Raw genomic sequence first — 16,779 nt, forward strand, 5'->3', positions numbered from 1 at the left:
GAGCCGAAGGCAGACGCTTAATGACTGAGCCACCCAGGCGCCCTTTATGGTGGTTTTGTAATGTTGCTTCAGGGTCTGCCTGCATTTTGAATGGCTGTATCCCCTGGATCAAGTTTATATTTTGTTGTTTTGTTTACTCAGTTCTCTAAAAGACATTTAGACTTTTGCAGACTTAGGATATTAAAATACTTTAATATCCTAATAAAATAATTTTATGGTGAATAATGTAATACAGATAATACCTTCATTCTTTTGAATATTTTCCTTGGAATAAAATCTCCAAAGCAGGAATTAATAGGTCAAAGTATATGAATATTTTTGTGGCTCTTCAGGCACGCTCCCAGTTTTTCCCCATAAAAACAAGCCAGTTTAAATGACTGTAGTTCATTCATCAATGAGCAAGTGGTATATGAATGTTCCACTTCTTTTCAGCCTCATCAGCTTTGGAATTTATCTGTTTTTAAGTTACTATTTGTTTCATAGCTACAAAGCTATGCATTACTGTTTTCAGAGGTTTCTTTTATTAGTGGCACCCCTTAGGCATATTTGCCAAGATCCCAGAGTAGTGACTGTACCTTATTCTTAGCATCCTCCGAAAAGATCAATATGTTTTAAGAAACTTTAAGAAACTTTGTTTCTTCACAAAACAAAATCAAACCCCAAAACCTATGAGACCAGGGGCGCCTGGGTGGCTCAATCGGTTAAGCATCCGACTCTTGACCTCAGCTCAGGTCTTGATCTCAGGGTCGTGAGTTCAAGCCCCATGTTGGGCTCTATCTATGCTGGGCGTGGAGCCTACTTAAAAAAAACAAAACACATGAGGGGCGCCTGGGTGGCTCAGTCGTTAAGCGTCTGCCTTCGGCTCAGGTCATGATCCCAGGGTCCTGGGATCTGGCCCCATATCAGGCTCCCTGCTCAGCGGGAAGCCTGCTTCTCCCTCTCCCTGCTGCTCCCCCTGCATGTGTTCCCTCTCTTGCTGTCTCTCTCTCTGTCAAAATAAATAAAATCTTTTAAAAAAGAACAAAACACATGAGACCAAAGCTAGAGCACAATCATGCTAGTTTACAGACACACCAAAGCAAGCAGATAATCCACGTGTGATAACTCTTGAAACAGGCTGTTCTGCAGTCTGCCTTTGATCTGTGTGGATGAAGCAATGTCGCAGGATCTCTAACCTGAAAGATGGACTACCCATGAAAAGAGGAGCGGCCAACACCCGGGGCTAGTGATGGGGTTTATCCTTTTCTCTTACCTCTTAGTGAAAGAAGATGAAAGTGAGACAATAGACAAACAGATGGTCTGTTGACTAAATGTTGAGTAAAGCAACATTTCCCCTGCTTAGCTGAGAGAAGCTAATCGGTTATTTGCTTGGCAGGGAAATTTCTGCACTGCAGGCATCTTGTCCCGGACTACTCAGGCATTACGCACACATTCCACTTCCTGTGCCGACGTGGGTCCCTGTGGGTCCCATGTGGCAGTGGGGAAGGGGTCCCTCCTAGATCCTATACCTGGTGTGTCCAGTGATGACAGGCATGAAGAAGAGAGACTGATTTCTTCCTCTTAGAAATTCACATTTGTCAGAGATTTCGTAAGTGTTTCAAAGGGCAACCTTACAAGCATCTGGTAGAACCTTCTGTGATGATGGGCCTGTTACCTGTCTGCGCTGTCCAGTGTGGTAACTGCTAGCGACATGTGGCTCTTAAACATACGATATATGGCTATCGCAACAGAGGAACTGGATTTTTCATTTTACTTAAATTCTTTTTACTTTAAATAGCCACATGTGGCTAGGGGCTACTACAGGTCTGGGTCAAAATAGTCTTCTTTCTGGGGCCTTCTTTCTTTCTTTCTACCAATTATTGTGTAACTATTTCTTGTGGCACAGTTTCTAGGGTCAGGAAGCTGGGAGTGACTTCTCTGGGTTGAGTTCCAGCTTGGAGTCTCTTAGGCGGTCCTGCTCAAGCGGTCAGCCAGGGCTGTGTCATCTGAAACCTTAACCAGAGCTGGCTGATGTGCTTCTAGGGAGGCTCATTCACACAGCTGTTTGGTGGAGTCCTCAGTCCTTCACTCACTGTTGGCTGGAAGCCTTAGTTCCTCACCACATGGGTCTCTCCATGGGGCTGCTCGAGAGTCTTTAAGACGTGGCAGCTGGCCTTCTCTAGAGAGGATGATCCAAGAGAAAAAGTGAAGGGAGAGAGAGAGGGAGTGACCAAGATGGAAGTCACGATGCTTTTAAATAACCTCGTCTTAGAAGTGACATCCCATATCCTCTTAGTCACATAGACCAATCCTGGTACAGTGCAGAAGGAGCTAACACAAGGGTGCAGATACCAGCATATGGGATCAGTGGGGGCCATCTTGGAGGCTGGCTACTATAGGCATATTACCTTTCCTTTTTAGCCGATTGTTAAAGAGGCATTAAATTGAACTCTCCCACTTTCATTGCTTCCCTTGTATTTTTCTACATCCTAGTTCAAGTATGTATTTGTTTTGAGAGATCGAGAGCGCGCACTTGGGTGCGAGTGGGGTGGGGAGTGGCAGAAGGACAGGGAGAGAGAGAATCCCAAGCAGGCTCTACACGGGGCTCGATCTCACCACCCTGAGCCCAAATCAAGAGGTGAATGCTTAACTGACTGAGCCACCCAGGCGCCTCTAGATTCTAGTTTAAAGTAAAAGTTTAAGTTAAGTAGAAAGGGGGGAGGGTGGGCAACATAGCAGAGCCCCAAGCCCTTGGCTTTATGCAGGAATATCTGCGGGTCTTTCCTCACTTGCATGGACAGCGAGGTTGGAGCTGCTTCCCCGGGGGCGCAGTGCCGACCTGAGGAGGCCCACCGTCCTCTGCCCGAACTGAGGGTACGCTGTGCTTCTGTCCCAGTGAGCAGTGCATAGAAGCCTATGAACTCCTCCTGGCACTGGCCGAGAGCGAGCAGAGCCTCATCCTGGGGCAGTTCCGGGCGGCCGGCGTGGGCTCCTCCCCTGGTGAGTGTGGCCCGAGTCCCTCCCTCCCTCCCCCTGCCTTCTCGTCCCCTGCCTCCCTTGCTCCGTGGTGCCCCCATTTCGCTGTTGGCATTGGAACACCTCCCGACGACACGAAATTCGCTTGTCAAGTGTGTTTTTCGTTTCTTCCTCGTGACTGAATGAGTAAATTGTTTATGTTGAATGCAGCAAGAACTGGAGTGGAAACAGAATTACGGACAAGTTAAAACAAACAAGCCCTCTTAGGAAACATACCCTCCCAGGCCAACAGTAGGACCAGATGGAGCAGGAGCCCACAGTTTGTGATGAAAGGGACCGACTTTCCCACAGCCTCTCTGGGATGCTGATTGTTAAGGGTCCCTTTGCTGCCCACGTGGCCTTTGCGGAGACTCGCTGCTTCTTTTGGCTGCCTGGCCTCAGGTTTGTTCTTTTGGGCGGTTTTGAGGCATGGGCTCCCCCTCTCTGGTCTCCAGGTGCCTTGTGAACACAGAGGAAGTGGTTTCTCACCCTGCTGTCCGCTGCAGAGGGCTCTCCCCGGAGCGCAGAGCCCAGCCCTGTGGGGGAACAGAGCGGTCCGCTGACCCACTCGCCTCCCCCGCCCCGGGGGCATGTGTCCTGTCGGCCCACTCTGTACCTCAGATCTGCACCGCCCCCTACAACGACCCCTCAATTTTGAGTAACTGGAAGAGGTATATAATTGAAAAAGACACAATTGTGTCATCCTGGTTAGCAGTATTTGCTAAAACTTGGCCTGTGCTTGTGCTCTGGGCCTTACAGTAGCGTGAGGAGGACACAGGAGAAATAGTGCTTAGGAGGGAAGAGAGATCAAGGGAGAGAGGTTGCCATAGCTCAGTGCCGTGGCCTGGATGCTCCCTCAGCCTCCGCTTTAGAACAGTGGCTTCTTTGGAGAAGCACTGACAGGTACACAGAAAACTGTTTAACTCCAGAGCCGAACCTGGGCAGGTGGACAAACCAGGAGTCCCCGGCCACGGGAACCAGGCCATCTGCCAGGGATGGGCTTCTCGGCCAGGGCTGGGAGCCTCCACGGGGGCCGCCCTTCCAGGAGGCACCTTTCCAAGAATGTCTGCATCAGGGCCCCTGCGGACTGCAGCCCCACCCCCACCCCGCTGTTCTCACCAGCTCCTGCCCCTCCCCCTCCCCCTCCCCTGTGGTCGAGCTTGAGCACTGACCACTCACAGGTGTTTCCTCCTTCAGTTTTGACCTGGACAGGAATCTGAAGCAAATCTGAAGGAAAGGAAGTATCCTGGGCATTAATTTCCTGCTTCACATCTAAGTTATGAGACAAGGGAGCAGGCCTCCATTTGTATGGGTGACCTCTCTCTCTCTCTCTCTCTCTTTTAAATAGAATTAACATCCCACCCCAGAAGTAGAAACTCTGCCAGCATTTCCATTAGAAACCTCATTTTTCAGGGTCTTTCCACTAAACCATAAAACTTTATACCTCATATTAAACAGATCCTAAAATGATCTTGGTCTGCTGTCAAGTTTTTTTTTTTTTAATATATGTATTAAGGAAAATGATCAATTAAAGGGGAGAAAAAATCAATCCTCTTATTTCCAGTTTGTATCATCAGACAATGTCTTTAAACCATCCTGCCCTGGAAAGGCACCTTTCATTAGGCTTGTCTCTACTTGGCGCAGTTACTTGGTAGGAGTTGGAAGGGCTTATATAAATCCGCATTTAAAATACTTAAAATCAATAATGAAATGCTTTGCATTAACATAATCCTGGGTAGCTCATGATATATTTATAGAATGAGCCAGTCAGTATTACCATGCCTGCTTCACAGAATTCGGAGAGCTGTCAGTTGGTGAGACAGATGTAAGATACCTCGTTTGTGGAAGGAAGGACGGACTGATGGAAGGAAGGGAGGGAGGGAGAAAGGAAGGAAGAAAGGCAGACATGAAAGCTGTCAGAGACATGGCCGCAGGGGGCCCAGGGAAGCTCAGCCTGCAGGACGGAGGCCCCCACACTTCTTCCCCACTCTCCGTAAAGCTGTGAGCTGGCTTACCTGGAGCAGCTCCCTGTTAAGTCTCCCTTCCATTCCGCTGACGGCAGCAGTGGACCTGCCATTCTGGTGAGCAAGTACTGGTTGATGATGTTACCCCCAGTACCAGCCCCAGTGGTTTTTTCTGTTTCTTGTTGATGGCACAGGCATTCGTTACACTCATTCTAGATGACTTAAACCAGTGGTTTTCAAACTGTGCCGTGGGAAGCTGGAGGAGTGTCTTAGGGCCTCAGCAGTGGGCTCGGAGGATGGGAGGACCCGGAGTGTATGACCCCCACACCTATTCATGTCAGCCGGTTCTGCATTTACCATTTTGGTGTCTTAGGCTTCGGCACATGGTTCCATTTGAAAGCATCTGGAAGACTAGGGATGTAGGCTGAAGAGGTAGCAAGCTGGTGACTTGTTGGGCCACTATGGTTTTTAAAACACAACAAGAACGTGAACATTTTCGACCGGGAAGTCGCCGTCTGGCTTTGCGTGGGTGCCAGCCACTCCTGAGGTCTCGCTCCAGCCCAGGTACCTGATTTCTGGAGGCATCGGGGCTCACCACTGACAGTGTCCCAGCGAGACAGGAAAGTCAGGGATAGCACTGCTACAGAAAAGACACTGCCGATCTCAAGTTCTCATTTTAACTATCCGGTGTGTTTCTCTTGCCTACCCAAAGCTCTAAGCAAAGCTCTGGGTGTGTGCAGGGCACAGTTTGGTCCTCGTTCATGAGAAAGTGCCACCGCAGGAAAGAATGGCCAAGTGGTAGATTGCAACTGAGTGGGTGAAGTCAGGAGCCTGGATAATTAGAAAATCATAGCATGTTAGGCTGGAGACAGACCTCAGAGATCTCCCTGCCAGCCCTTCATCGATAGGGTCAGTAGAGCCCAGAGCAGAGACATGCTTTGCTCCATATAGTCTCTAAGTGACGGCGCCCAGCCCCGCACATGAGTCTCTTCATTGGCCATCCACTGCTAGTTTCTCTCCCCACCGGGCCACCTCTGCCCTGAGTAACGAAGAACCGATGATCTGACCACGCTCCCAGGCTTGTCTCCTGTAGAACTGTGTTGATTAATCCTTTGGCCTCTTGCAACGTAGGAGACCACTCAGGGGATGAAAACATCACTCAGATGCTCAAGCGCGCTCACGACTGCCGGAAGACAGCTGAGAACGCGGCCAAGGCCCTGCTCATGAAGCTGGACGGCAGCTGCGGGGGTGCCTTTGCCGTGGCCGGCTGCAGCGTGCAGCCCTGGGAGAGCCTGTCCTCCAACAGCCACACCAGGTAATTCCCGGCCCTCCTGCCACCAGACGGACGTGTGTCCGCGTGTGGTCTGTTCACCAGGTTTGACATGTGGTGACCCAGCTCTCAGAGACTGTGAGGCTTGGATGAGGACAGCGTTGTCCCCGTGCTTGCAGCCTGCTCTGTCCGGGGAGTCGGGGATCAGCATGGGAGAGCTAGGAAGGGCCTTCCGTGGCCAGTGTGGGAACCACAGCCCAGAGAGAAGGGGACGTTGGCTCAAGAAGGTGGAACCTGAAGATGGAGCCCAAATCTCCCTTTCTGTCTGGTGCTCTCTCCCCCACTTTGTTCTGTTCGCCATTTCTTCATAGTTTTTGATTTCTGAGAGTATTTGGGGTAGCGTGAGGCTCATTTGCTGCAAACGGTCCCTAAGTACCCACGACCCACACCGCATCCTATTTCCAGGCTGCATTCTCTGCCCCCTTCTCCTCAGGCCTCTGTCCTTTGTAAGCTTTTCTTGGGCAGTAGCCTCCTCTTTTCCCATCTCTTTTGCTCTGCAGAGTGATACCAAATTCATAGCAGGTACTCAGCAGACGCTCAGTGATGAACCTGAGTTCAGGTTCTGTGTCTGTGAATCTAGAAAACTGCAGTGGATACGTGAAAAAGATGGGGAGGAAAGCAGTGAAGACCTGGCTAAGCATAATTTACTGAAGCCGTTGGATTCTTGCAGAAGTGGGGAGAGGATCAGAATGAAGCCTCTGCTAGCCATCTTCTCATGTCTTACCACCAAAGCCCTAAAACCATGAATGCCTTCCCTTTACATATCAGTTCTCGGTCTAGAAAGTACTTTGTTACAGATTTTCATATGGTAGCCAAATCACAAAAGACAGGAAGGGTGATCTACCCCATTTGCACAGGTGAGAAAGCCTCAGCTCTGAGATCTGTAAGGGACTTGGCTAAATAAGGTCTCACCGCTGATAGAGGGGAATCAGGACTGAGCTCCAGCACTTTGGCACCAAGCATATTATTCTTGCCACTATAACAGGTTGGGTATCATGACGTTAAAAAACAGCGCTCACTTGCAGATCAAGTGCCAAGAACCACATAAGGCTAGATGGAATCTCAAGAGCCAAAGGAGAAGTACTCATGTTTCCTCGGTGCCTGAAAGCAACTTAACATTGCCATCTCTCTCTGAACCGGCAGGACCCAGCCATCTGCCTGAGTGCCTCCATTTACCTGCCCTGGACCCGGGGCCTCAGGAGAGGGGCCGTTCCCAGTAACGGAGTTGGCCAGGTGCCCACAAACTCAAGGGAGTTGGTTGCTTTTGACTCCAGCGCACCAATCGTCTTATTCAGTGAAACAGAGATTATAATTTATTTTTTTCTTAAAACCACATTCTTCTGCTTAACACAGAAAGCAGATGCTCTTCTTAATGACTTTCCCAGATGTGTATGATCTGTAATTTCCTTGTTCGTTTAGAGTAGAAACGTAGTCCTCGTGTTGTCACTGATACTGTTCTATTGAGTTAGTGAACATGAGAAGCAAGTTGATGGGGAATATATGCTGTTTCAGTAGCTTCTAAGGAGCGTGTTACACATCTTTTGCTCACACCTCCCCACCCCCAAAATAATTTTGTTTTAATCCAAATCAGAGATAAATTTGGAGTCTGTCAAAAGTAAGAACTCTCACCATCCTTTTAGGGAAGATCCTGGTTTTGAACGCTTGTTAGAAATACCTTAATGTATAGGTGAGCCTTGATTCTGAGACAGCTTTCTTAGAGAAATTTCATTTTTGGTGATATATTAACGCAGGTTGAAATCAATTCAGGACATGGTCTTTCTTTTTAAGGATGATCTCACAAAAGAATGGCCCTTGAACTAATTTCGGTCTCAAATGGGTCTTCCATCAAAGTACCAGGACTTTAGTTCAGATTTCCCTCCGTTGTCCTTAAAAATTCATTTTCACCCTCCCACCCAAGTGCGAGCAGCCAGGGTGGGCATGAAAGCACCACACACAGGCCGTTCGTGGGGCACACCACATTCTTTGGTCCTGACACAACCAATCTACTTGAAGCGACATGTGGGCTCTGAAAAAACGTCCCAAACCACCAACCCTTTTCATAATTACAATGACTAATTTTGTGTGTAAATCTTGCCATTGCAGCTCAGACATCCCCCCATGTCAAGTTTAGGGGAGAAAGAAGTGGAGTTTTCTGTGTCGGAGCTTTACATGGCTTCATAGCCCCCTTTCCTCCCACTGTCACCAGCTGGTGCAGAGAATCCTAATCAGAGTCCACTGTTCCTCAAGGTCTCAGGAAAGGAACGCTGAGTGTCAGGTCTCCAGATGCCTTTCTGGCAGTGGACGAACGGCCCCTGATGACAGGAGGGTCGTGGTTTAGGAAAGGAGCAGCAGCAGAGCAGTTCCCAGCAAGGAGAATAAAAATGGTAGCCAGCCTATCAGCTGACTGTTGGCAGGAGCCCAGAGACACTGCTGTTTCACTTTTGAAAAATTCAACCATAGCCTCATCAGGAGTTACCATTGTCTTAAAGGACAGAGGAACTAGGTAATGTTGATGGCCTGGATAGCTTTATCAGCCTCTCACAACAGAGAGGCCAGTGGACTAAATTGTTGAGATAGGAATAGGGAATCCTTAATCAAACCCACCCTTCCTGTCCAGCATCACAATTTCAGTTCATTCCATGGAAGCACAGTCATCGATCTAAATCTACAGAAGGACATGTGGCCAAGACAGAATAAGCCTCAGCGGGTCTGCTGTAGTGGAGACTAGAGTTGCATCCCTCCTGTCCCACCATTGGGTCGGGATCACGGTGAGCCGTGGGAGTCTGGTGATAGCAGCCTCGCAGGTGAGCCGCCGGGCACCTTCCGGGTGTCCGGGTTCTGCCTGGCTGACCATTCACCCCCAAAGTGGAATAAGGGCAGTGGAACTCAGGATGCCCACCTTTCACCTTCTAAGCTCGTCTTCTTAGGTGAAGTCTCACTGGAGCAGAAAGGAGGGTGGATGACAGTGGAACCCTGTCCTTTGAAGGGATGGATGGGATTAGAATGGCCGGCCATTAGGAAAGGCCGGGGCCACCACCATCAGCAAGCTTCGGGGAGTGAGAGACCAGATCTGGCTGTTGTAACTGTAATCTTCACGTCCCTCTGAAGAAGGGAGTTGCTTTCTCCTCCCAAGTGTCGGGAGAGTCCATCCAAAGTCCTTGGGATTAATGCTTAGAAGCGCTAGTAGATTCTAAAGTCCACCTCAGACACATTCCCCAACATGACAGCATGGTGCTCAGGCCTGCTGCTCAAATGTCCTTGTCATTTATCTTTTAGGCTCTGTGAAAACTAGGTAGAGAGCTGAAATGCCTTTTTTTTTTTTTTTAAAGATTTTATTTATTTATTTGACAGAGAGAGACACAGCGAGAGAGGGAACACCAGCAGGGGGAGGGGGAGAGGGAGAAGCAGGCTCCCCGCAGAGCAGGGAGCCCGATGTGGGACTTGATCCCAAGACCCGGGGATCATGACCTGAGCCGAAGGCAGTCGCCTAACCGACTGAGCCACCCAGGCTCCCAATGCCTTTTTTTTTTTTTTTAATACTACCTGATTTCAGAAGAATTACATGATCTTTTTTTTTTAAGATTTTATTTATTTATTTGACAGAGAGAGAGAGCATGAGCAGGGGGAGAGGCAGAGGGAGAAGCAGGCTCCCCACTGAGCAGGGAGCCCGACGCGGGGCTCGATCCCAGGACCCCGCGATCATGACCTGAGCTGAAGGCAGATGCTTAACCGACTGCACCACCCAGGCGCCCCAGAATTAAGTGATCATTTTCAAACCAGATAATTAAAATCCAAGCATTATATCAAATTCTCCATTGGGAGGACCCTCACTGGAAAGGACACTGCAAACAGTTTGGGGTATATTTCCACAGATTTACCTGTCCATTTTTTCCTTTGTTAAGACCCTTGGCTGACCCTTTCTTTCCCACATGGCATTCGTATCTGTCATAGCTGCGCACTCCCATTGGGTGGCAGTCCATCGTGTATTCAAGCAGCTTCCTCTTACCGGACGTTTCTCCCCACCTTTTCACTATTAACCGTTAGAGCTGCCGTCCTTGACCACAGACCGGTCCCTCTTGTGCAATTTCTATGGGAAACTCAAAGAAACCAAATTTGCTGGCCCAAAGATGATTGTTTCCAATATCAAATAGCCCTCCGTACATGATCAAGTTATTCTCCTCTTCCTCCACACCCTTGCTAAAACTGGGTAGTGTAGATTTTTTCGATTTGGCTGATCTCTGGACAAAAAATACCCTTAATACTTTGCTTTCTACCTCCTAATTGTTGATATCTTGGTATGTTACCAGTGACTGAATGAGGAAAAGGTTAATGTTTGGTTGAGAGAGGTCTCATTTCCAACACTATTATAAGGACACCTTTAAAAATGGCTGTGGAAATAGAATCTGTTTCTCATTTTGACTTTCAGCTAAGTTCTTGGGAGCTTTCTGGAACCAGGCAGGTTTTGAGGACTTCAGTTATCTGGCAACAGGTTTTCCCTGTATTTTGTTAGATAATTTTTCTTCATATAACCTCCACTTCTCCTCCTAGAGAATTCTGATAACCATCCGAGAGAATATAGACCTAAAAGGTTAGGATTGTGTTTAGGTGTTTTTAGTCCTTAGTGACAATTGTCAGACGAGGTGAGGAGGTACCCACAGCCAACACTCCAAGATGCAGGCAGATGACAAGACCCACCTTCTGCTTGGAGGAATGGGGCCATTTAGGAGTGGCTGACCCCCTCCTTCAAGTAAATTTAAAATGCTCAGCAAAACAGAAGGCCAGCCTGATGGCATTTTCCTTCTGAAAATGAGCTGCCCCTTGGTGGAAATGAGATCTTAATGGGGGCCAGATAAGACATTGATAAAAACTCAGAGGAAAACCCATCTCTGGTTTTTGTGGCAAAGAAATGAAATGCCATTCTAGCTTTTTGCCATGACAAGATGAGGAGGCTGCAGAGAAATGGATTTTTCTTCTAAAAAGCAGGATGGGGAGTTGTCTTGAGGATGAGGCTGGGACACAAAGAATGGGGACAGAAGACCAGATATTTGAAACCCACAGCTGCTTAACTAAACCTGAGTCCGTGTGCCGTTGTGGCCAGGGCAGGTGGAAGGGTTCGGTGTCCCAGGCGGCCAGCACTCCCCCTCCACCCCCCTGGCTGTAGGCCACCCCACGTGCAGTGTGCCAGAAGATTCCTGGCACCTCATGGACACGGAGCAAAGCCAGCAGGAGGGGGCTCCAGCAGAGCATCCGGGAAAGGAGAAACCCACATGACCTGGCCCAGCTTACTGAAAAGACAGAGCTGAATGCAAAGACAGGCTGTTCCACCATTCTGGGGTGGGTTGGGGCTCTCCACCTGCAGCCCTCCCCGAAATCGCTCTCAGAGAACAGGCCTCCCACCCTGGAGACGAGGAGTAACCGGTCCGGGTGGACAGTGATTCATTCCCCCTTGACAGCTGAGACCATCCAGCATTCCAAGCTGGGAGAGCTAATGGATGACCTACCCCGGGCCCCACAGCCAGTGGCAGGCCCTCGGGAGACCGGCAGCGCCTTTGTTGGCTGCAGGAGGCAGAGGAGAGGCCAGAGGCTTCCCTGCCTTTCACACCGTCACAATCCTATTCCACAGTGGAACATTAAGGCACGAAGCAGAATTGTAACTAACCTCCCTGATCCGCTCCCCGCTGGCTTCCCAGAAGGGAGGGAGGGAAGCCACAGGGGCTTCGGGGGATGCAGTGCGTAGCTGGAAATCAAACTTCGCCCTGGTAAGAGCATTTTAGAGTGCTGAGCGTCCCACAAGGGTCCATCTGGGGAGGGAGATCTTTTTTCTTTTTTGAAAACTATACCCATGGTAGAGACAGTGAGATAAAGGCCTCCCCCCACCCCCGGCCAGGTATCAGGGCTCAGACCTTCAGGGGTCTAGGACGCCCCAAAGCCTGTCAGCCTCTGCCCACCTGTGTTGGTGTTTCCTAGAACATTCTAGGTGGTTTCTCTAGTCCCGTTGAGCACTTGCTGTATTGCTTCTCCCTCAGCCCGGGTATTCTGCATGACCTGCTAGGTGGTTGTCATACCTAGAGGGAGCCCCTGAGACTGTGCAGGGAGGTGCTGGGAAGGGCACAGATGTTTCTCCAACTCCCCCAGAACGAGTGCTGCACTAGCCGGCCCTGCCCACTTCGGGACCCATCGTCTCCCTTCCAACAGCCTGGTGAGAGGGGAATTATTTGGATTCCCACTTTACTGCAGCCTGGGAACGTTGGGTCATTTACTCTGGACCATAAAGCTAGGCAGTGGCAGAGGAAGAACATTTACTCAGGTCTGTCTGGTGTTAGAGGTGTGCTCATAATCACTGGCACTTGCCAGATCAGCCCAAGAGTGTATGGCCTCTCCCTAGAGAATTTGGGGAGGGGGAGGAATCCCGTTACCCCACAGGCTATCTACCATGCAAATGCCCACCTGTCTTATGGGGTAGACCAGTTGTTCTCAAACCTGGCTGTGCCTCAGAATGATGGGGAGGGCACATTAAAATGCAGATTGCTGGGCCCCACTCCCAGAGTCCTCCATTCTAGAGGTCTTGGGAGTGGGCCTGGGAATGTGCGTTCTTAGCAAGTTCCCAGGCGGTGCTGCTACAGCTAGCCCAGCAACGACTCTCTGACAGCCACTGGGGTACACCAGTCCTGCTAAATGGAAGTCTGCCCAAATAGTATCATTTTAGTGCCTGCAGAATAATTACAGAACTCTAGCTTCTAGTGCTCTTCGAATTTTGAAATTTAAGTGAAAGAGAACAAAGGGTACTTTGAAAGTGTTCTATTTCTTTAAAAAAAAAAAAAAAAGTAGTCCAAAGAAAATATATCATAAAACTCATCTGGGTGGTAGGTACGTGGGTATTGGTTCATCTCCGTGTTTTTCTATACGTTTAAAATTTTTCAAAATAATTTTTAACGTAAGGAAGGACGGGGATTGTAAGTGAGCCTCGGGTCCGGAGCCCCAGCTCCCCCGGAAAGGATTTCATACCTGAAGCCCCCTCCCGGCTCACTGGAAGAGAGGTGTTGGTGCTGCCCCACGCCACGCGGTGGGACACGCGCCCCTGCGAGCGCAGCCCCATTCTCAGCCCTGTGGCATGCTGTGCCAGCGAATGCCACGCTGCGGTTGGCTTTCGTCTTGTTGCTCATTTGTCTGTGGGACATTGAGACATCTGTCCCTCCATGTCCGTGTTGACGGTCCACGGAGGTGAGCGCTGAGTCCTACTTGAATGGTTTTGTTCCAGGCATGCCTACCGCCCCCACCGCCCTCTCACCCCTCGGCTGGGGGAGGGCAGTGCTTTACTGCAGAGCACAGAGATGCTGAGGGAGGGACCTTGTTCCAGAGAAGTCCCCCGAGTTCAGAAGTCCCACCGGCCTCCCCAGCGCCCTCTGCTGGGGCTACTGTTAGCTTGTTCGCTTCACCTGAGCTGCTTCGTTTCTTTATGAAATTGGCACCTGAAGTATTCCAACCAGAGGGTGTTGCTGCTTCTCCCTTCTCGTCCTTTTTAAAATGCAGCCTGAGAAAACACGGGGATGGTGATTGATCATCATAACTGTATCCTCCTTCCTGCACTCCCAGCTTCCACCATCTCTTCCCGGGATTGTCGCGATAGCCCAGAATGGGTCTCCCTGCCTCTGCCCTTGCCTCCCTGCATCTCCTCAGCCCAGTAGCCAGAGGGAGCCTATCAAGATGTAAGGCAGATCACATCACCCCTGTTACAAACCCTCCAGTGGCTTTCATTCTAATTCTAGAGAAAAAGACACAACCCTTATAAAACCTGACATGACCTGGCTCCCTGCCCCCCCGGCCCCGACCTCTCCCCTCTCCCTCAACTGACTCTAACTCAGCCACAGTCTCATTCGTGCTGGCCACGCTCACTGCCTCAGGGCCTTTGCATTTGCTGTGTCCTCTGCCTGGATCACTCTTCCTCCAAATATCCACACAGCTCCCTTTCTCATGTCCTGTGGGTCTACTTTATCCTTAGGTCTACTTTATGAAACTTTTCATGCAGGCCCTCCCTACAACTCTGTTGCGCAAAATAATCCCATCTTCTCTTTGTGCTCCCCATAACTGCTTCATTTTTCTCTGCTGTACTTCTCACTGTCTGATATACTGTGTATTTTATTTGTTTGTCTCCCCTATTAGAATGAGGTCCATGAGAGCAGAGATTTTTCTAGGGCCTAGAAGAGTACCTCATAGTGGCCCTCCAGTATCACTTAATTGAATGATAACTACATTTATTGAGTGCTTACTGCGTGCTAGGCACTGTTCTAAACACTACATTTCAACTTTATAGATGAGGAAGTAGGCCCAGGGAGGTTGAGTCATGCTACCTGTAAATCTACCAAGTGGCAAAGATGCTTGGGTTACAGATCAAGGTAGCACCTCTGTATTAGAGTTCTCCAGAGAAACAGGACCAACAGGGGTAGAGGTGGTGGTATGTATATATAGGAAAAGAGTGACTAATTTTAAGGAATTGGCTCATACAGTTATGGGGACTGGCAAGTCCTAAATCTGTAGGGCAGGCACACTGGCTGGAGACCCAAGGAAGGCTTGATGTAGCAGTCTTGAATCTGAAGGCTGTCCGGAGGCAGAATTTCTTTCTTGGGGGACCTCAGTCTTTTCTCTTAAGGCTTTCAACTGATTGGACGAGACCCACTTACATCATGGAAGGTAGTCTGCTTTACTCAGCATCTGATTTAAGTGTTAATCACATCTCAGGGCACCTTGGTGGCTCAGTCGCTTGAGCATCCGACTCTTGATTTTGGCTCAGGTCATGATCTCAGGGTCCTGGGATCAAGCCCTGTGTCAGGCTCCTTGCTCAGCAGGGAGACTGCTGGAGATTCTCTCTCCCTCTCCCTCTGTCCCTCCCCCAATGCTCACTCACTCATGCTCTCTTAAATAAATAAATGTTAATTACAGCTTTAAAAAAAATACCTTCACAATGACATCTAGGTGGGTGTTTGGCCGAGCACCTAGGCACTGTAGCCCAGCCCCCGTTGCCGCATGAAATGAACAGTCAGAACCTGAAAGGAGATGATGTATGTTGGCCAGGCTGATCTTGCTCCCTTCCCCTGCAAGGTACATCCTGCCTGTCCTGATGGGGTGAAGAGGGTGGGGTGGGAGAGCAGCCCCAAAGAGTCTGTGGTGCTCAGGAACTTGCAGTGCTAGTGGGACTTCTCTGACTCGAAGATCACCCAAGCCCTGGGATGTCTTCCTCCGGTGCACGGTCAGCTGAGTGGTGGAGCTCCAGCTCACCCCCTCTCCTCACCCTTGTGTCCACAGAAGCCCTGTCTTCTAGGTAATGCGTCACACGCAAGAGTGGAATGGTCCTTGGTCACACCTAGGTTATGGGGCAATTGCATCTGCTGAGTTGGGGTCCCGGGCCTGTTACCCCTGTTCCAGGGTGAGGTGAGGAGGGCAGGCCTGGGCCTCCAGCAGCCAGCAGCCTGTGGAGACCACTCGTTGCTCCTGGCCCAGCTTCTAGCAATGGGAGTCTTGGGAGGGTGGGGCTGAGGAATGAGAAGACAGTGGCCCAAGTCCAGGTGTACCAGTGTCCAGCCTCATGACCCGGCAAGCCGCCTAACGTCTCTGAGCCTCCGTCACCAAATCTGTAATGAGATGATAATGCCAACCTGGCCTGTTTTGATGAGCGTTCAATGGGCCCTTGCTTGTTTTTGTGCCATCTTTCCAAGGCCGGAGCCTTGAGGGCTATGTCAAGTGTTGGTGGGTCCAGTGTAGGTCCAGAGAAACTGTAGATCCACACCGGCCTCAACTGCTTGAGGACTGACAGGGTGCAGTGGGCCTCATTCTGAGCCAGTGGGGGCAGCCTGTCCACTGCTGGAAAAAGTCAGCGCCCTCTTAAGAGCCGGAGCCTCAAGTTTTCCTGCGGTGCTCACCCTTGCATGGTGGCCTGGGTAATACAGAAACCTTCAGGGGCCCCCAGTTCTCAGGGTTCATCCTAAGTGCTCCTCAGGTGTGGCAGTTGTCACCATTCAGCATGGGCCTCCCAGGGCCCCATGGGCAGACCTGAGTCCCTGTGGTGGACAGTATGCTCAGCCGTGACGCAAGAGGAATGGCGGGGGGCGGGGTGGGGGGTGTCCTGCTTTCGAGGTTGTCACAGTAGCAGTACACGTGGGGGGGCTTATTGCATGGTACCCCCTCCCCCTCTTCCACCACACCCTCCAGCTCCTGCCCCGAGGGGACGTGTGTTTGCACAAGCGAATAGGTTCACGTACACACACGTATCAGTACATCACACCATAGGTATTTCGTTCTCCAACTTTGTTCCTTAACATATCCCTTTTTGTAAGTCTGGCCCACATGTATGCCTATTTTTTAATCAAATACTACTTTTGTCCTATTTCTCCACTTAAAATAGTTCCACTGTGTCGTAAATTACTACTGTGATGTCCATATAACTTCCCCCCTTTTGGAATGTACCATAATTAACTACACCCGCTGTGCCACAAAACG

The 16,779-nt window shown here is 49.9% G+C and overlaps 1 protein-coding gene across 6 annotated transcripts in view; it reads left to right on the forward strand.

Annotated features, from left to right (window-relative positions):
* The window catches only part of MCC (MCC regulator of Wnt signaling pathway), a 397,697-nt gene that overhangs the window by 354,458 nt on the left and 26,460 nt on the right, over positions 1-16,779 (forward strand). For all 6 annotated transcript variants that reach the window (XM_081826454.1, XM_081826455.1, XM_081826456.1 and 3 more), the window contains 2 exons: positions 2,876-2,979; positions 6,090-6,273. In XM_081826454.1, the coding sequence (XP_081682580.1) occupies positions 2,876-2,979; positions 6,090-6,273 (288 nt within the window). The remainder of the gene's footprint in view (positions 1-2,875; positions 2,980-6,089; positions 6,274-16,779) is intronic.

This window comes from Leptonychotes weddellii, chromosome 7, assembly GCF_054177405.1.
Source record: "Leptonychotes weddellii isolate Sample4059 chromosome 7, ASM5417740v2, whole genome shotgun sequence".
Lineage (NCBI taxonomy): Eukaryota > Metazoa > Chordata > Mammalia > Carnivora > Phocidae > Leptonychotes > Leptonychotes weddellii.